Source organism: Sciurus carolinensis, chromosome 6 (genome assembly GCF_902686445.1).
Source record: "Sciurus carolinensis chromosome 6, mSciCar1.2, whole genome shotgun sequence".
Taxonomy (NCBI): domain Eukaryota; kingdom Metazoa; phylum Chordata; class Mammalia; order Rodentia; family Sciuridae; genus Sciurus; species Sciurus carolinensis.
Genome location: NC_062218.1, coordinates 135,263,633 through 135,288,472, shown reverse-complemented (window position 1 = coordinate 135,288,472; position 24,840 = coordinate 135,263,633). Strand labels below are relative to the sequence as shown.

Genomic DNA, 24,840 nt, shown 5'->3' with positions numbered 1-24,840 from the left:
TTTGAAAGGGCTGGTCTACAAACAAAACACAATTCTTCAGTAATCCTTCGTTCATGTTCCTATTCATTATTTTTCAAAGGCGCACATTGCTTCCCGTCAGAACCCGCCTTCAAGGGTTCACCACATCGGGCTGACAGAAAGAAATCCCATCAACAGCCCTACTGGGGAGAATAGACAGTTTCCATCCAAACTTTTGGCATGTTGAGGGGAACCCTCAGGCTGCTTGCAGACATGGGCACCAAACCTCCTCCATGAACTGGATGTCACAGGTTGAATGGCGTCCCCCAACAAATTCATAAATTAAAGTCCTAACCCGACCCCCTTAGGATGTTACTGAATTTGGAGATGAGACCATTAAAGAGATAATAAAGGTAAAATAAGGTCATGAAAGTAGGACCTAATCCAATTGGACTAGTGTCCCAATAAGGGAAGATTGGGACACAGACACACATGGAGGGAAGATGACGTACAAATACAGCAAGAAGGAGTCATCTGAAAGCCAAGAGGCCTCAGAAAAAATCAACCCTGTCAACACCTTGATGTCAGACTTCCAGCCTCCAGAACTCTGGGAAAATACATTTCTGTCACTTAAGCCACCCAGACTGTGATACTTCCTTATGGCAGTCTTAGCACACTAATGCAGATGGGGTCTCGCAGGCAGCCTCATCCCAACTCCGACTGCCACCCTCAGATTACCCATGAGACAGTATGTGGATGGAAGTGAAGGGGACAGTGAGGAGGCTGCAAGGACCCAGAGAGCTGGGCTGGGCGAAGCTCCATCAGCCCATGGATGATGGAGACATGGATGGTTGTATTAGTCAGCTTTACATCACTGTGACAAAACCCCTTTTAAGTTGAGAAAAATCAACTTAAAAGAGGAAAGATTTGTTTTAGCTCATGAAGGTTTTAGTCCAAGATTGGCTGACTCCATTGCTTTGGGCCTAAGGCAAGGCAGAACATCATGGCGGTGGGAGAATTAGTGGAGAAGGCTGCTCACCTCATGAAGTTCAGGAAGCAGAGAGAGAGAGAGGGAGAGGAAGGACCTGGCAATGAGATACCCTTCCAGGGTAGGCCTCAGAGACCTACTCCCTCCAAGTAGGCCATGCCATCTGCAGTTTCCAACACCACTTAATTATCAACCCATCAAATGGATTAATCCATAGATTATATCAGAGTCTTTATGATCCAATCACTTCCCCAAAGTCCCACCTCTGAACCTTGCTACGTTGGGGACCAAGTCTTTAACATAAGAGCCTTTGGAGGACCTTCAAGATCCAAATGGTAACAATGTTGATGAGGCAGACACCACAGAGGAATATTTAGGAAGATAAGCAAGGCAGCAGTGGCCAGACTGGCCTGGGGTGAGCAGTGGCAGGACTTAGGCAAAAACACAGCTACAGTCAGTCCTCTGTACCCGTGGGTTCCACATCTGTGGATTCACCCAACAGTGTATGAAGAATGTCTTTTTAAAAATTGAGTCTGTACTGCACACATACAGATTCTTTCTTGCTATTCTCTAAACAATACAGTATAGCATATTTACTCGGCATTAACATTGTATTGGGAATTCTAAATCCTCCAGAGATGATCTAAAGCATAGGGAGGGCATGCATAGGTTCTATGCAATTCTGTGCCTTTTATACAAGGGACTTAAACATCTGCTGTCTACAGGGGGTCCTGGAACCCATCCTCCATGGATACCAAGGGGTGACTGTATTTTAAGAAGGACCATGTTAATGGGACTGAAATAAAGGGAACAGAATAAAGCCCAATGACAAAATCATCTGCAGAATTTCCCTAGCTGGTACTTCTTCCCAGCCCATGCCACTAAAAGCCAAGCGGAGTTTGGAGCCTCAGTACAGGAATGGGAAGAACTTGGAGGATCTGCCCCCAAGAAGTTCCCTCTGCACTGGATGTTAGCAGTCCTGGCAGCCATCCAACTGCTAGGATTAGCCGGGCAGGGCATGGTAGGTAGGGGACCGATGGCTCTGCTGTGCCGTGCCAGGGCTGTCCTGGGGAGGGTGCTCCACTTCATCCTCACAGAAACAACTTGAGGCAGATACTGACACCCTTTTTCCAGGGGAAGAGCTGGGACTTGGAAAAGCCAAGGAATTTGTCCCAGGACATTGGCAAGTTCAGAGGCAGCTTCAGACTCAAATCCAGGTGCCCACAACTCTAAAGCACACAGCAGGAGCCATGCAGTCTGTTAAGGGGAATTTCAGGGGAATGGGGGTGGAGAACCTTCTATGGTGAGACAGTAATGTCAGGCTGGTCCCATCTAGGAACATCACAGTCTCTCACCCATGTGTATACACAGCATGCATACACTCTCATATGCATGCGGGCACTCATGTACACACCCATTCTCTCTCTCTCTCTCTCTCTCTCTCTCTCTCTCTCATACCAGCTCACACTCACATACTCTAGTCCCACTGCCATCATGGGAACTTGTCCTTCATTTGACCACTCCACAGCACGGGTCTGAAGACAAGATGCAGTAGATGATAACTGCCCATACACCACACAAAAAGGCACAGTTTAAATAAATGAACAGACCCTGCTTTCTTTGTGTGATTGTACTTCCTGAAGGATGAAAGTTGAGTACATTTTATTTAAACCGCCTTTTTAAAAATGCCAGAATGCATTCTAATTGCTTTATGATTTGTTTCACAACTCAAATTTGGAAACACATTCCATTTTAGAAGCTTACATTACCCATTTGAAAAGCACACACACTGCTCCCCCCAGCATCCTCCAAATTCATGGCTACCTCAGGAAAATAAATTTTTCACTTGCCAGTGTGAAATTGAAGCATACGTGCGAAGCCTCTAATTCACCAGACTAATAAGAAGCATTTAGGGGGTGTTTGTGCCATATTGCATAATCACAAAACCAGACTATCTTGTTAATTAAAGCAAATTGATTAGGTGTTGGTGTGCCCTTTCACGATGGCAACTCCATATAATTATTTTCATGAACAATATGACTTATCTGTCATAAATATAAAAATTTTAATTAAATGGGAAATCTTACTGTGCTCAAAAGATGGACCAAAAAAAGGGGGGGTGCTCTGTGAAGCCAATTCTGTGTTTGCTTTCCTTCAATAACCAAGTCACATTTTTCTGCCCATTGACTCAGACTGGATGTGTGTTAACATTTTTTTTTTTTTTTTTTTTTTTTTGCATCTGTACAGCTTTTAATAGGATGGCAGAACCCCAGTGTTAAGGGATCTTAAGGTCAGCCCTGTAACCATGGGATCTCCTCTTCAAATAGCCCACAGACTACACATTTCTTCTAGATTCCAGAAAGAATGTTCTGAAAAGTACAGCCACGTTCAGAGTATGCATGATGCACCAAGAGCTGTGCACACAGCACGTTCTTAGGTCCCGTGGAAATGTTGTCAGGTAAGTACTATAATCCCTTGAACAGAGGATCAAACTGAGGTTTGTAAAAACTCAGTGTTTTGAAGTCATACAGCTGGGAAATGGCAGAGGTGGGATGTGAACCTGGGTCTGCTTAAAGCCGACGTCCCTCTTGTCACCCTACACATCTGTCATTTACAGATGTCTTCAAGGACATCCACACTTGTAGAAAAACTGTTGCGTCTGACACTCAAGGCTAAGTTGCTGCTTCGAATGGGTCTGCCATGAGGATATGAAAAGAATTCCGGATTAGAAGTAGGGATACCTGGATTATCCAAATTCAGATGTATACTGTCACCAGGACCCTGTGGTTGCCCTTTTCTGGGAGTCAGAAAAGCACGCAGGCCTGGGGGTGTAGCTCGGTGGTAGAGCATTTGCCTAGCATGTGTGAGGACCTGGGTTCCATTCCCAGCACCACACAAAAGAAAGTCTCTCAACTGTTTCCCTCCACAGCCTCCAGGAGTCCATTGACATGACTCTTCTTTTTAAAACTCCATCTGCAAACCTAATTTTCTCTCCCAATGGTTCATGCCACTGGTACATGAAATATGTTTCTGAATACGGTGAAGGGATGTTTTCTGGGTGTTTGTGTCAACAATTAAAGATTAATCCTGACTCTACACATGGAGAAAATCGAAGGGGCAAGAACTTCGGGTCGTGTGTGGCCTCTGGAGAACTTTCTCAAATTGAGTTACATTTGTTCACATAATTAGAAGTCAGTGCAGACCAGGCCGAGTGCCTGGCACTGCTAAATGCTATTCAGCATAGATCTGTGCACCAAGCCGCCAAAGGAGCCCCATTCTGAGATGAGATCTTTAAACTGACTTTTCCCATGTGTTATGGAAAGCCTTTCTTTTTGCTTTCAACAATGACAGATTCAGCCACAAGGCAGACTGAATTCACTTTGCCCATTATAAATCTTGAAGCAACATTTCAGAATGGTGCCATAGCTTCAGAATATCACAAGAGGAAACACACACTGTCAAAGGCAACTTGGAAGTTCTCAAATTGAAACAAAAAAACCCCAAAGGACACTCTTGTTCATCCAGTTGCTCTACAACCCAAAGAAAAGCAAAAGTAAGAAACTTTCCCCACAAAGCCACGGACTGCACCACATTTTGGGCTAACAAATATTTAGAGGAGACCTAAATGGTATGTTGATAGTTGGATACAGATTTTCTGGATGGGATGATATGCAGTCATTAAACATGACCATAAAGATCACACATTACTTGGAAAAAGTTTTTGAGTGTGTGAAGTTTAAAAACAAATGCCAGAGGCACATGGTGTGTACTCTGGTTAAAATTAGCATGAGCAAATCTGTCCATGAATGAGGATTGGGAGGGATTATGCAAAAAGTTAAACAGCCCTTGTTTTAGGTAGTAGAATTATCAGTAACACTGATTCTGTTAAATCAAGATACACTTTGATTATTCTACAAATAGAAAAAAAAAGGGATGCAAGACAGCAAGCTGGCATGCTATTTCCTGATACAGTCGATCCTTCACATCTGATGCACTGATGTAACCAACCATGGTTTAAAAGTAGTGGAAGGAAGTGAATGGTAAAGTGCTTGCCTCACATACATGAAGTCCTGGGTTCAGTTCCCAGATCCAAAACAGGAAAGAAAAAAAGAAAAAAAAAAAGACAAAAGTATTTGGGGAAGAAGAGCTGCATCTGTGCTGAAAACCTAAAGGCTTTTCCCATTGTCATTATTGCCTAAATGATATAATATATCAACTATTTGCATAACATTTGCATTTTATAAGGTATTACAAATCATTTATATAGAATTTGAAGGATGTATGAAAGTTCTGTGCAAAAACTGTGCCATTCTATACAAGGGTCTTGAGCATCCATGGGTTTTGGTATCCAGAGGGGTCCTGAAACCAATCCCCCCATGGACACTTAGGGGCAACTGCTGCCCAACAAAGAGCAGATTTGAAAGAACCCAACCTCTTACCAACACCTATCAGTGCCTCATGGAGGAGGGTTAGGGTTATTGAGAGAAAAGGGAAAGACATGTAGACATCTGTGGTGAGAGAGAGGCCTTCTCTGAAGGTGTAGGATCATACCAATGCTCTGCTTGCCCTGCAAGCAAAGGACAGTGGGATCCACTGCTCAAAGCTGACAAAGATTCCTGCTCCAATGAACAGTAGTCAGGTTCACAATCCTTCTCCTAGGCCCATCAAGCACATCCCTCTAAAATCCAGTTTTAGCAAAGAACCCTGCTACGTCAGTTCAGCAGGAAGTCCCATTCTCAGTATCAGATCAGTTTCCTCATCCCACCACTATGTTAGCTTTCTGTTGCTGTGACAAATACCTGAGATAAACAACTTTATAAGGAAGAAAGGTTTATTTTGTCTCGTGGTTTTGGAAGTTTCAGTCTGTGATCACTTGGCCCTATTGCTTTTGTGCCTGTGGCAGTATAGTACATCATGGTGGGAACACATTGTAGGGGAGGTCTATTAACCTCATAGTAGCCAAGAAGCAAAGAGAGAGATAGGAAGAGGTTGAGGGGCAATATCCCCTTCAAGGGCATGCACCCAATGACCTAACTTCCTTCCACTGGGCCTCACCTCCTAAAGGTTTCACCACTTTCCACTAGCACTGCAGACTGGCAACCAAGGTTTTAGCATATGGGCCTTTGGGGGACAACCCCCACCTGCTAGCTGAGGTCTGCTCACCCTGATCTATCTTCAACAAGAATTCTGTTAGTGGGTAGGGTAGTGGCTCAGTGGTAGAGCCTTTTGCCTAGTGTGCCTAAGGGCCTGGGCTTATATTCTCAGCACCACATGCACGCGTGTGCACACACACACACATGTCTGTCAGGTGAATTTAGCCAGAATACCCCTGACCCTTGAGGTTCCTCTTAGTCATTCTCCATCCACTGAGCTACACACTGTTCCTTGGCTTTAAATCCCCACTGCCCAAGCTGTATGTATGTGGAGTTGTACCCAATCTCTCTCCCACTGTGAAACCCCATTAAGTTGGCCTTGCTGAGCTTTAAGGGGTATCACTCAATCATTCTTTTCTGTTTAACAAGCGTCATGGAGTCATTTTTTCTTTTGCAACAGAGCTCATTCTCTGCTGCGGTGGCTATTTCCATCCAGCCCTCCCTTTTCTACTCTGTGTCACGGTTTCTCTGGACCAGAGAAGTGAGGGGTGGGACAACCTGCATGGGCCATGCAGCCCATGGTCAGTGGTAGCCTCTGATTCCTCTCCATGAGCTTTCCTCCTCCACCCTGCAGCGTTTTCCTCTTCCAAACTCAGACCCTCAAAAGTCACAGTAGCAGATGGTGCCAGGCAAGACTGTGGCAGCCTCCCAGCCACATGCATCTCATTGGTCCCTGGGATTTGAGGTACCCCCCAGATTCCTCAACTAGCCAGTGGAGTAGAGTCTGATCCTCCAGAGAACATTCTCTGAGAAGCTGCTGGAAATGGGCAAAGGAACATGGATCTCCAGAGCAGGTGGCCCTGATGTGGGCCCAGGCACACTGCCCTAGGTTGAACACAAAACTCACACAAAGGGGCAGTGGATGCAAATGTCTTTTTTATGCTCTCTTGAAAGGCATCCTGCAAACCCCAATGGAGCCCAGGCCTGGTCCTGGGTGCTCCGAGCATCCACCTTGTGACATCTTTCTATGAAACAACAATAACCTGTCTTGAGGTTGTTTGCAGGCAAGTTTTAAGATTGTGAATGATCTTGTAACTTGTAAAGCTCACATTTTGTAAGCTCATTAATCCAGAGAGAAGTACAGATTTCAGTGCTTCCACAGATAAACCCAAATTTACCAACATACATGAACCCCTACAGAACTATTCCAGGGGATCAAACTTCCTTTATCTGGATTTTGAGCCATGGAGGTAGGATTTCTTCTGAACATGGTTCCAGCCTCTCTTATTATTTCTTGGATGGTTTACCTACTGGTTTTTCTGGCCTCGTGTCCTCTCTCCCTTCTAATAACAGCACTTAGAATTATCCTTTGGGAACTGGGATGGAGCTCAGTGGTAGGGCACTTGCATAACATGTGTGAGGTCCTGGGTCTGCTCCCCAGCAAGGCACGAAACAAAACAAAACCGAATTGTTCTTTGGGTACACACTCTACTTCTCAGTCCCTTCAGTCCTAGTATACATGTGTGCCAGTACACATGCCCCTGAACCTGGCTGATCAAAGAAGCTGTCTGGCAGTCTTAGTGATGCACACAGGTAATTCATATTGGACCAATAGAGAGAATTAGGAAACTTCTGTCAGGACTGTTGGAAAAGAGAAACTCTAAGGCTATGATACGAATTTGGAGTCTCTGGAAGTTTTCCAGGCATCTCATGGGAAGAATGAGGACATCCTTGAGAAATATGGAGCCAATTCAAAGAAACCCCAAACAAGATGTCTCTAGAGGGTCCAGAAGACAGTCATCTGGACTTCCTGGTTACTCGAGCCATCAATTCCCTGTCAAGTCCAAGTCTCTCTGAGGGGTGGTCCTGTTACATTGTGGTTTGAAGGTACAAGGATCCAAAGGCATCTAGGAAGGCTGACTCCAGTGAGAAGGACATCCTTCCTGCTCTGGGGACCCTGATCCTAACTGCACACACTCTGGAAGGGGATTTGAAGTCTGCAGCAACATCAGCTGTAGAGAAAGCCAAGGAGACCCATGACTGGGAGGAGCAGGGCTGAGGGGGAAGCAGTGCTGTCTGGGCACACTGAATGAGGACAGGTGTGACATACATGGGTCTTGGTGCTTGCAGAGGCTGGGTCAGTTTTTTCCACCTGAGCAGCCTCTTCCACTTTGGGCAGAGTGTTGTGAAGTATTATCTTCCCTACATATGCTGGGAAAAAGTTAGTCCACAGAGCCCTGGAGTGCCACTCCCCATGTGGGGCCACTCCATCCAGTCACTTTGAGATCAGAATGGCATCCACTCCAGAGTTAAAGGTCATAAACTACTGATATGGCTTGGATGTAGTTTGTCCCCCAAGTGATGGAAGCTTGGTCTATGCTAACATTAGGAGGAGGTAGGACCCTTAAGGTGGGAGGTCTTTAAATTATTGGAGGCGAACCCCCTGGAAGGGTTTAGAGAATCTCATGGGATCCCTGAGTTAGTTCTTATGAAAAGAACCCCTCCCTACTCTGGTTTCCTGCCTCACCAAGTGATCTCACCCACTTGCATCCTACCTTTGTAATGCCACCCATCATTTTGTGACATAGCTAGGGGGTCCTCACCAGAGTCTGCACCATGCTGTTTGGACTTTACATCTCCCAAACTGTGAGCTAACTAAACCTTTTTTCTTGATAAATGGCCCAACCCCAAGTATATCATTATAGTAACAGAGAATGGACAAATACAACTATAAATAGGATTGTGTCAGAGAAAACCTGAAGCATACCAACTTTCCCTTCAACCACACCTGGAGGCAAAGCTGGATGTGGATAGCAGGGTCTTGAAAGAGACAACAATTTTGTGGTTGGAGAGTGTTCCCAAAGTGTGGAGTTTGGGAAACACTAAAGTGAAAGGAAAGCATAGTTGTGAATATTGACAGGACAAAAAAATGATGGTCCCTTCTCATTGACTCAATTCTCCTTGGAGGACATCATGTCCTCCCCTGGAGTGACAGTAATGACAACATTCTATGGGATCTGGCTGACAGTCTTGGTTGCTCCCCAGTTGCCATTCCCACTCTTCTTTCCTAACAAAGCTTCAATTCTATTCCAGTGGCAATGTGCCCAGCCTCAGGGGATGAATCAAGATTGGCCAAAGCCTCTTTATTGGCAACCCCATTACCTTTGCCAGTGAAAGGGTGGTGACCATGTGACCTAGTTCTGGCTGATGGCTATAAGAGAATTATGCAGAAAGATGATGGGAAAGTTTTCTCTGATTTAAATAAAAGAGAAAGTCTCACAAAAAAGATAACTCTTTTTCTTTTCCCATTCCCGACCTTGACTATTCTGGTGTAAAGACACGTGTGGAGCTACAGCAGCCATCTTGCAACCATGAGGAAAGGACAAGAGAATGGCAGACACAATCTGGCACCCAGGTGTGACCAAGTCATTGAACTAAACCAAGATACCTTAACTTTCTTCCAGGCTTTTCTTATTATACAATTCATGTTTAAGTGACCACACTCAGGTATTCCATTATCTGCCATCAAAAACATAGATATTGATTTTATTAGTCCATTTCTCATTATTATAATGAAATACCAATGGCAGGTGTTGACCACCATATTAGAGAGGAGGAAGCTGAGGTTCAGAAAGTTGAAGAGGTTGGATGACAGCTCTTACTAGTGGGACAGGTCTGAAACTCCCCTGCTGATGAGAAGCTGCATGCATCTGCCCTGTTCTGCCTTCTGGTTGGGAATTCACTCAGCTTGCAGAGTCCCCCAGTTCAGGAGCTGTTGAAACATCCAACTCAAAAATTCCAAAAACTGACTTTGAAAAGAATACCCCAACAGTTGGCCTGTTCTAAACATGCTGCTATTATTATAAAACTCTTCCAAACTGTGGCCTTTTTTAAAAGAAAAAAATGTAAGGCAAGAAAACAGTGGAGAGAGAAATTAAGCATGCCAGAAAAGTAATTGGAAGGAAACTTTTTTTTTTTTTCTTTTGGTTTGGGAGCCAGGAAGTGCCAAGGAAACAAAAGTAGTTATGATTTATACTCTATCTCTAGTTGTGCATGGGATTAAAAAATAGGCATCTTTATTAAAATGGACACCATAGAGCTGTCCTGACAAGCAGACACACTTCTACAAAGGCTGGAAAAGCTACATTTGAGTTTGAGTTTGACAGTCACTTCACTAATATATGTAGCTGGTGGTAGGGAAGGAAAGCACTTGAATTTTATTCCCAGTCTCTGGGTTTTTCTTGTTTTCAAACTGATTGGTCTGGACAATGGAAGGTCAACAGCCAACAATAAATCCATTGTAAGCTGGAAATGGTCTCCTCTGAATACAACTAAATATTTCTTTAATCCTTGCATTAAATTTTTTACTGTAATATAAAAGCTATGTACTTTAAAGTCTAAGCTTTTGTAACACTGTAACTAAAGGTGTGGCTGTAACACTTTTTGTGTTAGTTTTGTAACACAGTAACTAGAGGACTGATTAATTAGGCAACCTACTTACAGCACTTTCAAAGTAAAATATCAGATGTTTGTTTTGTGTTAATATTTTGAAATCACACTGAAGATACTGTCATGAATGAGTCTGGCTTGGAAGTTTTGTCTTTATATCCTAAAAACCATTTATTCCCTTTAGTTCCTTGGGAAGGGTCTTTAATAATCACGAGATAACAAGAATATTCCTTTTCTGTAGTTTCTGTATCTACATTATCGGGCCCATCAGTCAGTCCCAGAAAAAATTTATGTCACAGTTCTGTTCCCAAGGGAACAAGGAGAGTGGGTCCCCTACTAACAGTGGCTTTTGTTGGCTTTTTTTTTTTTCCCCCTGACATTAAAGTTGTGTGTGGTTGGCAAGAATTTCTTTAATTTGGGCAGGGTTTCTGCCTCTGATACTCTGAAAACGAGTTTGTTGGTAAAAGACAAGCCACAAGCACCTTCACACATAATGACTTCAGCACTGACTTAGAAGAGGTTCCACTGAGAACAAATCTGAGCTGAGAAAACATGTTCAAGTACAAATGTTCTTTCCTCAACAGATTTTCAGTGTGATATTTAGTTATCCTTTGTATCTAGCAGTTCAAAGAAGCAACTACACATCTATTTAAAGCCAATTACTGGCTCCCCATAATGGGCCTCCCACTGCACCCTCATCTCAGCCAGGGAACTCACTGTCACGAAGCTGAGTGCATTTCCCATCCAGCGACAGTTACAAGAAGCATTGCTAATAGCAGGAACTGACTAACACCCAGGAAGAGAGGTGCCCACTCAGCGGGGACACCCCAACAACCAGAAACTCAACACCAACTGGCATCCACATGGGACCACCTCTGACTCTCCACTGGCAGGGCGAGGCGGGCAGCGTAAAGGCCAAGCACAACATGTACCCCAGATACTGAACTGTGCATAGTTAGCGTTAGAAGTGTCAAAGGGCACAGGAAAATCTTGAATAGGAATCTCAGGATTGTAAAATTTCCCTTTGCCTTTCTAACAGAGAGAGAGAGAGAGAGAGAAGAGAGAAAGGAAAGAAGTGAGGAGACAGCAGGAGGAGGGGATAGTAGGGGAAGAAAGAAGAGGAGAGAGGAGAGGGGGAGGAGGAGAGGAGAGGGCAGCTGAGCTCTGTCCACTAAATCATCTTCAATCACCACCATTCACCCAAGTGATACTCCAGCAGAAGTGTGATGAAGCAGTCTTTCCCCACTGAAGTTCAGTACTAAAGAATCAGCATTTCCCAGCACTGGCTACTTTCCCAAGACCCCCATCCCTATTAGTATAGACACAATTTGCAAAGTTCCTTGTTAAAAGGTTTTTCCAGGCTTTCTGATTTACTCAATCAGGGCTTGTGGTTTATTTTTACTAAGTCCAAGGGGCCTCACAGTAGAAAGAACAGCTGCAGTTAGAGCATTCACAGGTAGAAACTTTACGGGCCCTCTATAAATCAGTTCAACACCCTCGTCACTAGGGGTTTGCCAAAAGATAATAGGCAGCAATTATGAAACCATCACCAGGAGTTGCCAGCAGGGTTTGGGAAAAGTTCTGAAGTCTGTAGGCACTTTTAAGGCGGAAAAGAGAAAATCATTTTAGAAAATAGCAATTTTGCTCAAAACCAAGTAGAAGAGATATGCTGGCTTAAGATGACTAAGAAATAAGTGTGGTGAACAAGAAGGTGTGGTATGTCTTCTACCATTCTCCTTAAGATTCCAAATTAACTTGAAAGTGGATACACAGTTCAATATGTTTGGTGCTGGGAACAGAATCCAGGGCCTTGCTCCTGCTAAACATGCACTCTACCACTGAGCTACATCTCTAACTCTACAAAGCATAACATATTAGTAAAGATCACAGTAGGCTGGCTACAGTTTAGGGAATTGGAGGTAATAGGCCTGCCCTCCCAGTCCTCTACCATGAAACACTGCCTCATTTCCCACAGCACTTAAGGATGTCCTTTTGGGATCTTGGGTAGCCACCCTCCCCAGGAGGAAGAGGTCGCTCAGGGAGGGGAGATGGCAGAGCCAGGAGAAGCTCTGGCCAGTGTACTGGTGCCTGTGCCTGATCTATGGGGAGGAGAGCTAATGCACCAAAGGTGGAGGTTCTAACCAACTTGTTGAATGAGTCTTTGAGGTCCCAAACGTGGTTCCAGCTTTGAAGATAGCAGTCCTAACTCTTTAGACGTATCTCTGAGACTGATGTGATGCTACCAACAAGGGGATGGGGGATGGATCACAATTCCCATTGCAGGAAGTGACAACTCAGAATGTGCTGCGTCCCCACTGCCCAGGTGACATCACTCGAAACCAGAATGCAGGTGATTGGCCCTGTTTTTCCTTCCCCGCAACCTAACCAGCTAATGTGTACACCGCGCTCAGTTATGGCAGCCTGGGAGCATAGCATATCCAAGATGGAGCTGCTTCCAAACAAACTTTCCTGGGCACCTAGGGCCGATGCGACCCCTCCAAGACCCTGAAGTCTGTCTGAGGTTTCCCTCTACTGTGGCCACCGGCTGCTCCAGGTATACCAGTGGTGGGAACTAGAATCTGCGGACACTTCCAACATGAGCCTTGTCATTATCTGGGGCGCTTACCGAAGGCGGGAAGTCGCGAGTCCGAGCGCACACTACAGAGAAGACCCGCTCCCAGGACGGTTACTCCAAGTCTGTGGTCTCAATTTTCCCTTCCCCTGCTGTACCCCTAGACGGTCCTTTTGGCTTGCCTTTCCCGTATCCACCAGCCCCGACAGGAGACTCTGCGGCGGGAGCAAAGACAGCAGGACCACTCCGGGTCAGCAGCCCCACTCTCCATCCGGCGTGGGCCTCCTGTATGTACTCTATCGCCCCCAGCCCCAGGGCGACCCTTCCTCAGGGCGACAGAAACGCCGCCCCATGCTCTCAGAGCGCGAACCTTCCCCCAGACCCACACACGCGGATTCCTGTGGGACCGCCCACGCCCCGCGCCCCAGCGTCTCACCTCCCGCAGCAGGCGCTCCAGGTGCGGCTCGGCCCAGGCGTCCAGGGTGCCCGGCGGCCCCGAGCGCCGCAGGAGCTCACGCTCCTCCTCGAGCGCCGACACTCGGCCCTGCAGCGCGGCCGCCTGGGCGCCCAGCAGCAGGCAGGCGGCCGCCGAGCCCACGGAGAGCAGCAGGCACAACGCGCTCACCGCCCGAGACCCGACGGTCGTCGCGGGGCGCCCTCGGCCGCCGCCGCTCCCAGCCGGGCTGCTCTTCTGCGCCTCGTCGCCGCAGCCGCCGCCACCACCGGCGCAATCGCCCAGGCTCATGGCGCGCTCGTCCCGCGGGGACTGTCCGACTGGGACCGCTAAGAACTAGGACCGCAGAATGAGCGCACAGGAGAGCCCGAGGCACGAGGTCGACCCGGCGCTGGGCTTGGCCTCCGAGTAGTAGCGGATCACGGCGCACGCCCCCTTCTCCTTCGCCAGCTCCTCCACAGCGGCCACTTTGGACAGTTTCCTCTATGCAAATAGACCCTGCCAGAAAAGGAGCCCGGACCCACCCAGGGGAGGAGCGGCCTGGCCGTCCCCGCTCAGCGAGGGGCGGGGGCGAGAAGGGAGTTGGCTCCTGGGAGTCACCCGTGTGAGCCAGGCTGACCCAGTGCGCAGCGCGCCCTCAGCCTTCACCTGGCCCAGGCGCCAGGCTGCACCCATCCCGGCGTGAGTGCCTCTGTGACTTCCCAGCCATGGTCCCCACAGCGATCCCCAAAATTACGAAGTAAATCTGGAGACTCAGCGCGTCTTCTGCAGCCCACTCCTGCTGGAGCACCAATAGGCCTTGGGAGCATTCTTTTAAACATGTGTGATTTAACCTTTCGGACACTTTTAAATAAAAGTTCAAACTCCAAATCCTGAGGAAAACTTAGTGGCGCCGACCTAGATGGTGGCTTGGCGCCGCTTGGTGGCCGAAAGAGACTTCTGCAGATTCGTATTTAGAGACGCAGTTAGGATCCAGATTGAGCCAGAGAAAGATGCCTGTTGGAATCTTAATTCTCTCACCATGTATTATAGCCAGGTATGGGTGCTAGAAACAAGATGACAAGACTTTGTTCCTGACCCAAGGGGAGAAGTTAGTTGAGAACACTATAACAAATGGGAAAAGATTGGAAAAGGAATTCCAACTTCTGAATGCGATGACTTAATTCTGTGGTAGAAACAACTCCGCCAAAAATAATCATCTGGTATGTGCCATATTTAACCTGAATTGCCATCGTGCTGCATATATTTACAGCCTGGAGTTTAGGCAGGAAAACTCTGGATACAGCTGTGCCCAGAGAAGACTGACTGGGCCACTTACAGAAGTGGCCCAGTCTTGGCAAGAGAGGAAAGCTGAAGTCAGGCCAGGATTTCTGCTTGCTGGCAGAGTCCTACCAGGCGTATTAATAGCCCAAAATGGGTACCAAGCAACTCCTCTAACTCCTACAGTACCCAGTTAACCACCAGTAGCTTATTAGATCTTCATAATTTGGACAACACCATGACTGTCTTTTAGAAAAAGACATATGTCTTCCCTGTCATTCTCTGGATATCTTGTCTTTACTTAATTTCTGTGGGTAGATTACTTGTCTCTAACAATTGTCCAGGTCCATAGGGAACAGGCTCCTCCTGCTCCCCTGAGGGCAAAGGTATCCTCAAGATTGATTGATATAGAACAAAAGGTGGTTGGCATCTCACATCTGCAACTTGATAGCTGTGGCCTTAGGTAAATTGGGGTTATGTTTAGGTGGTTATATAGTCTTGGCCCTGTGCTAAAATAGAGTGTATGGTCAATAATCTGTGAAGTACTTGGTAAGCAAACTTGATCTACTATTTAAAGGGCCAAAACCAAATCACAAGTTAGTACTCATTCTTACTATAAATGTATAGGTGAATTTCCCTATCTATAAAATACCCACCAGTGTTAATGTTAGTGCATGTACTGTTCAGGGTATTCCAGAAATTTCTATGTATTTGAACAAAAAAAGCTTACTGGCCTCTTGGGCCTTTGCCCTTCCCTGCTACTTCACCATCTGGATTATCCTCCTCTCCCATCTTTGAACAGCAAGCTCCTCCTTATCCTTCAGGCCAAGGTCTCCAGGTCCTCAGCCTCACGTATGAAAGGCCTTCCCAGATTGCCCAATTGAAAGTGTATCTACCCTCAGTCTTCCCCAGGATTGATTAGGGAATGGGAGCATTTATCACTTAAGTTCCCTTTTAACTACATTCTCATTTCATTCATCACTGTCTTCTCCAAGAACAGAACACTATCTGGCACATAGTTTGAGCATTTATCATTGAAGTTACCTTTTAACTATGTTCCCTTGTCTCATTCACTACTGTCTTCTCAAAGAACAGAATACTATCTGGCATAGAATTGGTGTTCAGGAAATATTTGTTAAATGCATTAAGATGAAAATACGGCCTCCAACTCATTTTAAAAGGCAAGAAAGAAACCACTCTTACTTCTCTTACTTGTGCTAGTTGTGGTTCTGAAGGAAAAGTTGTAGACAATTTACAAAATGGACGAAGGGAAGATAGTGGGATGTTGAAGTACTCTGGTGCTATCTATGGTGGGAAGCCATTATCACCCCTATCTAGCTGTGGAGTGTGGGGGGGGGGGGGAGTTCCCAGAACCCTGTGAATGCTTAAAGCTGTGACCCTTGGGTCACAGCTTCTGCCAAACTGTATCCTGGAAAGGAGGGAGTTGGAGGAATATCACTCAACCTTTTTTCTGCTGGGGTCTCCAATCATTATCCAAACCTCCAGAGAAAGGGAGCCCAATGTAGAGATCAGCCCCTAAAGGGCAGATGGGGCAGGGAATGCACCTGAACTATTGTGTAGGTAGCATCACCTACACAGCACTTACCAAGTTAATCTAGCTACTGCTGCCTCTTGCTAATCTGTCAGCACTAGGCTAACCTTAACCCCTGGTATGGCATTTCTCAGTGACCAACTGTCCACCTGGACTATTTTGGACTCACCCAGAAAGGACTAGTGATTTGTCCTTCATGGGGGTAGCTATCCCAGATATGAGCTTGGTCTTTCCTATTCACAGTGCCTCATCCACCATCACCATCCTTATAGAATGGCCAACCCACAGGTAGGGAATCCCATACACCACAGCCAACCAACCACAGGAAAGGAGGTGGGGGTGAGTCCAAGGCCATGGAATTCACTGGTTATTACTCCATCCTGCAACAGCCAGAAGGGGCCAGCCTCACAGAGTATTGGAACTGCCTTTGAAGACATAGATGAAGCACCAATGCAATGCCATCTTTCAGGATGGAATAACTACATTAAACCAGGAACTTCTCTTTGATGTTGTGCACCAAGTAAGAAAACATGGGTCCAGGAAGAAAGGAAGAGAAACGAGTGGCCCCACTAGATGGCCCACTGGGGGTCTTTGTGCTTGCTGTCCTTACAACTCAGCTCTGCATAGTTAGAGGTCCTAGTTCTCAAAGGGGTCACACTCTTGCCAGAGCAGGGAGAGAGATCAATCGATCCATAAAGAAAAAGCTATGGCTGCCAATCACTCTGAACTCTGGATAAAGAGACCTGAAGTCCCAAACATACCACCTTTGGCAATAGTAACTGACCCTGACCAACAGGAAGAGGTAGGGCTGCTTTTATAAAATAAAAGGGGGAATTGCAGGCAACTTCTGATACACATTTGCCTAACAGAAGTTGGGGGGAAAAATGTGCAGCAACCTGGCCTGATGATTGAGAAGGGCTCAGACTCTTCAGGGTAAGAGGGCATTACAGAATATTTTACAAAATAGGGATCTGGGTGAGAGGGTTCACAACCATGGCAGAACACCATAAATACAATATGTTGTTCAAGAGCAGGGATATGTAATATGTTTCCAGAAAAAAAAATTAAGCTATAAGCTTTTAAGGGATAAAATTTAATTACACGAGGGAAATTGTTACATGGGAAAAATCACCACCTCTTCACTTGGTGCCTTAATTCCAGCACTGGCTCCACGAGCAGCTCAAAGTTTTATCAGAAGCAAATTACATTCTGACCTTCCATGTTTAGTTTTTAAAACTGACCAACCAGATTTATTACTAAACGGTCTGAAACAGCTAGGAAACTAACTATAAAATGGCAGTTTGCAAGACACTGGACATCAAGCAACATCTCCTTGGGAGATGGGAAACAAAGTGAACCCAAGGATGCTCTTACAAGGCTATTGCACAGGAAAGGGCCACAAGCAGAGCTGACCTAAAGTGGAGAGAAAGCTGCAAGTTTATGGAGGCTAAAGCTGTTAGGGGTTGCAGAGTAGACGACTGGAGGACAGTCACCTGAAGAACTATGGAGTTATGCCAAGTGGCTCCCTGTAAATATTCACCAGAATACTGATCAGGATGTTTGTGGGAAAATGATCTGAGGCCAAGAAGGAACCACCCAAAAAGTTGACTATAATCCCAAGTGGAAACAAATCCACAGCTCACACAAGGCCAGTGTGGAAAATCTGATAATTCGTAGGACATCAGGTGGAGTACTAAAAGTTTCTGACTTAGTAGTAGGGGGAAAACTAGCTGTAGATCAAATCAACACTACCTAAACAAGGCTTAAAACCAAAACCTGAAAAGATCAAACTGTTTGAAATAACTTAACCACGTTTGTAATAGAAATGAAGCATACAGGTATACAAAATAGAGGAAAACAAAAGGTAAAATTATTACCAGGAATGTAAAGAAGCAAGAAAATATGACCCAGAATAGAAGAACAAAGCAACTGGTAAAAACCAACCCAGAAATGACAGAGATGACAGAATTAGACAAAGATATTAAGATATAATTATATTCCATATTTTCAAAGAACTAGAGGAAAAATTGAATAGGGTCAAGTAGAGACAGGAAAAATACTTAAAAAAAAAAAACCCTAATAAAATTCTAGAGATTAAAATGACAATGTTTGAGATGAAAAGTACACTTCATGGGATTAAAGGCAGACTAGACACTATAGAAAGATTAATAAACCTGAAAATATAGCAAAAGAATCAAAATGAAAGAGGGGAAAATACTGCAAACAGAACAAAACAAAAATGAACAGAGCATCAGTGAGCTGTGCAATAATTTCAAATGGCCTAATAAATGCATAACTGAGTCCCTACAGGGCATAAAAATTCTGAATAAATGGCTGAAAATTGTTTTCCAAATTTAATAATAAAACTTATGAATTCAAGAATTTCAAGGAACTGAGGCAACAAGAAATATGAACAAGGCAGGCACATCATAAATTGCTTGAAATGAGTGGTTAATTAAAAATTTTTAAAAATCAACTAGAGAAAACATATACAGAGGAACAAAGATAATAGCAGATTTCTTATTGGAAACAACATAATCCAGAATATAGGAAAGCAATATCTTTTGTCAACCTAGAATTCCATACCCAGCAAATATATCTTTCGAGAAACAAAGGCTCTAGATTCTCAGACATGCAAGAAAGTTTGGAAGAATTCATCACCATTGGACCCACAATAAAAAAGAAATGTTAATGAAAGTAATATACACAGAAGGAAGGCCATACTAGATAGAAATATGAGTTTATGCAAAGGACTGAAAAAGCACAGGAAATTTCTCACTAAAGGATAATCAGTGACTTAAGGTAAAACTAACAAATGTATTGTGGATCTTTAACATACAGCTAAGTAAAACACTAGACAATAGTACCAGGAAAGAAGAAATGGTAGTTTACTGTGGTGCAATTCTCACATATGAAATTATATAATGTCACTTAAAAGGGGTACTATGATAAGATTATGTACTACAAACTAAAGTGATTGCTAAACACAAACAATAGTTATAGCTAATAACAAAAGTGATAAAATGGGAATCATGAAAAAATTACCCAAAATAAGGTAGAAAAAGAGGATAATGAAACAAAGAACAGGATAAACAAAAAACAGCAAAACAGTGAATCCAGAGCCAACTAGATCAATAATCACATTAAATATAATCTAAACCCAGTTAAGATAGAAAAAGACATACTATGCTAACATTTAAATGAAGACAACCTCTATTTGCAATTATTCTTAATTATTCCTATTGGGCTAAAAGCAAAATAACACAAAAATAATTTTTAGACTATAGAATACTGTAAAGAAAATGCAGGGGGGGGGGAGCTGTGGTTGTAGCTCAGTGGTAGAGCACTTGCCTAGCCATGTGTGAGGCACTGGGTTCAATCCTCAGTGCCACATAAAAATACATAAAGGTATTGTGTTCCATCTATAACTAAGAAAAAATTATTTAAAAAAATGGAACAAGACAAGAAATGGTGAAAATAATTACCACTAGCACTTTATGTAAATTATGTCATTTAATCCTTATAACTACTCCCAGAAAATTAGGTATTATTTCTCCAATTCATAGATGATACTAGAGAGAATACAGTACTTAACAACATATATGTGGCACCAAGGTCTGAATTCAAGCAATTCTACAGGCAAGCAAACCATGCTGTTCTCAGTTGGGTGGTTGTGGAGAGAGCACTCAAAATACTGAAGTGCTCTGAAAAGCTAAAGTAAAAATATCAAGATTTTTAAAAATTAAATTTCCCTATCAATGAGATATTCCAAATTGCATGCTTGTTCATCATTCATCCTCAAAATTATACCTGCCCATGCTGTCTTTAATTAGAAATCAAGCACTTTTAAAAAGTGCTTGATAAACACTGAATTTTTTCAAATTTAAAACTTTATATAAAAAATTTAAGTCACCTGGGTGTAGGGAAGGCATCTCCTGTGACCCCAAATCTACAGTCTTTTGTCTCATTGCACTGACTACTATTAACAGTATGTGAAAGAACTATGCCTATGGGGTTTCAGCCCCAAGATAGTTAGGGTAGCTTGGTCTTCATAATTAAATCTGATTTCTCTAGAAGGTAAAAACCAAACTGAAACCAGGAATGAATGTATGAAAATGCATCTAAATAGGTACACATTCTTATTAAAAACAAACTTCTTTGAAAAATTCTAAACCCCTACCAGTTTCAGTGAAATGCCACAACAAACTACAACAAGCTGAACACACACCAGTGTGTGCCTGTAATCCCAGATATTCACGAAGCAGAAACAGGAGGATCACAAGTTTGAGGTCAGCCTAAGCAATTTAGCAAGGTCTTGTCTCAAAATATAATTTAAAAATGGAACTATAGTTCCTTTTTAGTGGTAGAGCTCTTGCCAAGGCCCTGGATTCAATCCCCAGTAATCCCAAAAAAGAAAAAGAAAAATGTTTAATGACAGGTTAGATCAAAAATGGAATTATTGATAATTTAGTAATTCCTGGTATAATAAAGAGAATGATTAACATTAGGAAAATAAAAAACAAGAAGTTATATAAAGTAATAACTAGCAGGCACAGTGGCATGAACCTGTAAACCCAACAAATTGGTTGAGACAGGATTTCAATTTGAACCTAGCCTCGATAACTAACAAGACCCTGCTTCAAAATTTAAAAAATAAAAAGGGTTGAGAATGTAGCTCAGTGGTGGAGTGCTTCTGGGTTCAATCACCAGTACCTAAAACCAACTTAAAAAAAAAATTATAACAAAACAAGTGGGACTACCAAACACCAGATAATCTGCAAGATGCTTTTGATCATGCTATAACACAGACATTACCTCTGCATAATCCCAGATAAAGAAGCGAAAGTACTTTACTGGTTGACACTCAATCACTTACTCCTAAGCACAGGAAACCTTGGACTAAAGTTTGAACTATGGTGGTAAAAAGTTTGATCTCTTTCAATAGGCCAATTTGCTACCCCAAAGAATTAGCCAAAAGTTAAGAAATGAAGGCAGGCTTGCTGACAGACTGCTCCTTCCATGAAGAACTCCACCAATTTTTCCTCGACAGTTTAAGTATCATTGAGGACTGGTGCCAGTTTACAGGATAAATGGTGAATAGAGGAATAAACATCACTATAAAATAATTGAATATGGTTAATTCTCTAAAACAAATGACCTAGTTTTATAAACAACAGAACAAAATGGGGAGGAAAAGGTACAAAGTGATTGAGACCTGAGACATATTAGCAATGTATGGATCCTGGCTGGGTCCTGATTCAAACAAATATTCTTTTTTTTTTTTTTTTAAGATATTATGAAGCTTTAAATAGACTGAATTATCAGAGAGAAGAAAGTTTTTGTTAGATATAATGGCATTATGATTATATATATACATATGTTAGAAGATACATGGATAAAATGATATCTGGCATTTGTACTTAAATACAACAGGAAATGTTGGGGAAAGGACAAAAGAAAATTTGAAAAAATGTTTTTAATTTTTAATTTTTGAAGCTGGGCAATCTATATCTTATGCTACTTTTGCATATTTTGAAAAGTTGGTGTTACAGAACTAGCCAACTCCCCAAAATTACTTATATTAAACCTATTTGGATCAGGGAGATTTCCACTTTCAATCACACTGCAAAAGGCTGGATTGGCAGTTATAAAACTAAACTTGACTTTTGAGCATATTACCTTCTCCTAAAAACCTTATAAAACAGGACCAATCAACCACCCAAATAAAACAAAACTACATTAAGAATTTTTGAAGTTTGCTGGAGATAGCAACCTCAAATGATCAAAAATATTTTAAAAATTAGAAATATACACTCTACTAAGCCTACAGTGGTTGGCTATTACTGGTCATAATAAATTCTTCTGATCATATCTGAAAACAGCTTGTTAACCAAGTACTGAACATTAAATTTAAAAATATTTTAATTGCACATTTTGTGAAATTAGAATTTTCAAACTGGAAAAGAGTTAAAAACTCAGGCTGCCTGATGGTCAGTGGTTTTTCATTCAGGATGTTGACAAATGACATATATTGGTATCCACCTACCTACTTAACACAGAGTGACATGCTTTTGAACAGCCATGTAATCTGAATAATTTTGATGATAGAAGTTCTATCAACTTGAAAAATGGGAATGAATGAAATCAAAATAATAAAGCTATTAACCATTAACTTTCCATTTCATTCCAAGTCATTTCACAGAACTATGACTAATCAAACTGATCATTAACTCATCAATTTGGTATATTACTACCTAGCACAGTGCTAGAAATCTTATAAACATGAGTTTAAAAGTCACAATTCAGTCACAATTACTGGGAGACTTTGCCCCATCATTTCCAATTTCTCTAGCATCTAGCTCTTTATCAGGAATAATTTTCAGTTTTATGAATTACAAAAGTTCAGAATGGTAGTTTGTCTCCTACTGTCAGTTTACTGACAGGATTCAATTTAATTCATCTACTCTGAAAATTCTGATGAATGCATGGAGGAATGAAAATCTCAGGGAGCAACGGAAATCACCTATTCATCTGCAATTTCAAAAAGATCTAAAGAGAAAAACCAAGCTAGATTAGGTTCCATCCAACTGTCAGATATTAAATTAAATAACTAAAAAGAACCTAAATAATAAATGATCTGTATTTATACACACCACTCTAAACCCTTTCCCTTTTAGTGGTGAGCTCCAAGCACTATAAAAACAAACAAAAAATCCTGTAGCTTTCAGAATATGAGTTCAGAAGTACAAGGAAAAAGGCAATTAAGAGCAGAAATATGAGAGTTGGAGGAGAGGAAGACTTTCAAACTTTCCTCACATAATGACCCAGAGGTACCATTCTAAACACTAAGCATTTGTTCTCTCCTTTTGAAAGTTTCACTAATTCCTAAAATTCAATGTATTAAAGCCAAGAAATTAGCAAACATCCCTTGTGAAGAATGTAATTTTGGGAAGCAAAAAAGGAGTAAACAAGCATTAACCTCTTAGTAAGAAACAATGTATTTTTCCTTCCTCCTATATCCTGAGATCAACTCCTGAGAGAGAACAAGTTTCTGAGGATGGAAAATGAACATTCATTTGAGAACATGAAGCACAGCTGGGAGAAGGCTTATATCTAAGCCTATTGTATAATAGCATGGAATAAGGGAAGTGGAGTGGGAAAGGACGGCAAACATCTTAATCTGTATAGCAAAACAGCCAGCCTCTGGACAAATATTTTTTCAAAAAAAAAAAATGCCAATGCCAAGTGTTTCTTTTAAAAATATTTTCACAACCCACATGTATGCTCCTAGTCTCTTGTCATGTGATGCTCTGTACCTTGTCAAGACTTTGTCAGCAAGAAGGCCATGACTAGATGCAGACCCCTGACCTTGAGCTAGAGTACGAATCAAAAAAAAAAAAAAAAAACCAAACTAAAAACCAAGAAATCGACCGACCACTACTTTTCTTCATGATTTACCCAGCATATTGTGTTATTAGCAACAGAAAATGGACTAAAACACTCAAGTAATCTAACCTATCTACGCCTGTTTACTCATCAAGTCCTTCCAGACAAGACTAACTTGGTATGTCACATGCAAGTACAATTGTCTCAATGAATCCCACTCTTAGGTATAATTATAACACACCAATTAAAAATTAAATTAAAAAACCAGTATTACAGAATAAAGTTAAGACTATTCTGAAGACTGTATTTACTATATGTGGATTCCATCAGAGGCCCAAATATTATTTAAATGACTCTACACTGGTTTTACCTAAAAATTTCTAGTCAACTTTCAGAACACATTATACTGGTAAATGCTGACTCTAGGGGAATCTAGCCTGGTTTTACTATTTATTAGGCAAGAGAATCCCAGGCATTTTCTGTTTAAAATATACAAACAGATAAAATTCAAATCTGTCTGTAATGCATTTATGAAATAGGAATACTTTCAATAGAAACTACTAGTATCTTAACAAACAACTATGAATTCTATAATGAAAAATATTTCAACCTGGTAGACTGAACAAATAGGCTTTTTTCTTTTACTACATTAAGTAACATTTAGTTTTTATGTGAAAACAGGCAAAGAAAAATACCTAGAAGCAAAAACTTTGTTAAACAAGTTCTGCAAAGTTCCATAAAGCTCTCTTCCCCAAGTTTTTTCTAATCAAATCCCCCCACCTTTTTTTTTTCCCAGTCAGGATTAACACAAGCACACACTGCTTATAAAAGTCTTAATTTTTATAGGCTGAGGTATAGGTATTTACTTCATTTGATAAGAAAACATATAATACAGAATTTCAAGATTCCTCCTGGACTTATCATTAAAAACTAAAACCTCATGGGCTGAGGGTATACCTCAGTGGTTGAGTACTTGTCTAGTAGGCATGAAGTCTACGATTCCATCCCCAGCACCACCAAAAATATCCCTCAAAATGAAAACCTCAGGCAGCAGAAGTCCTATTTTATGTCTGTGACTCACCAAGGAGTTCTTGGAAAATATGATTTTCCAAGCTGACTTTCTAATTA

At 42.4% G+C, this 24,840-nt stretch overlaps 1 protein-coding gene across 8 annotated transcripts in view; it reads right to left on the bottom strand.

The window, feature by feature from the left end:
- Positions 1 to 14,167, bottom strand: part of Col23a1 (collagen type XXIII alpha 1 chain) — a 369,547-nt gene extending 355,380 nt beyond the window's left edge. For 3 of the 8 annotated variants that reach the window (XM_047555583.1, XM_047555580.1, XM_047555587.1), the window contains exon 1: positions 13,497 to 14,167. In XM_047555583.1, coding sequence (XP_047411539.1) covers positions 13,497 to 13,805 — 309 coding nt within the window. In that variant the 5' untranslated portion in view covers positions 13,806 to 14,167. The remainder of the gene's footprint in view (positions 1 to 13,496) is intronic. The other 5 variants (XM_047555579.1, XM_047555586.1, XM_047555581.1 and 2 more) reach the window with 3 other exon arrangements.
- Between the last annotated feature and the right edge of the window lie 10,673 nt (positions 14,168 to 24,840).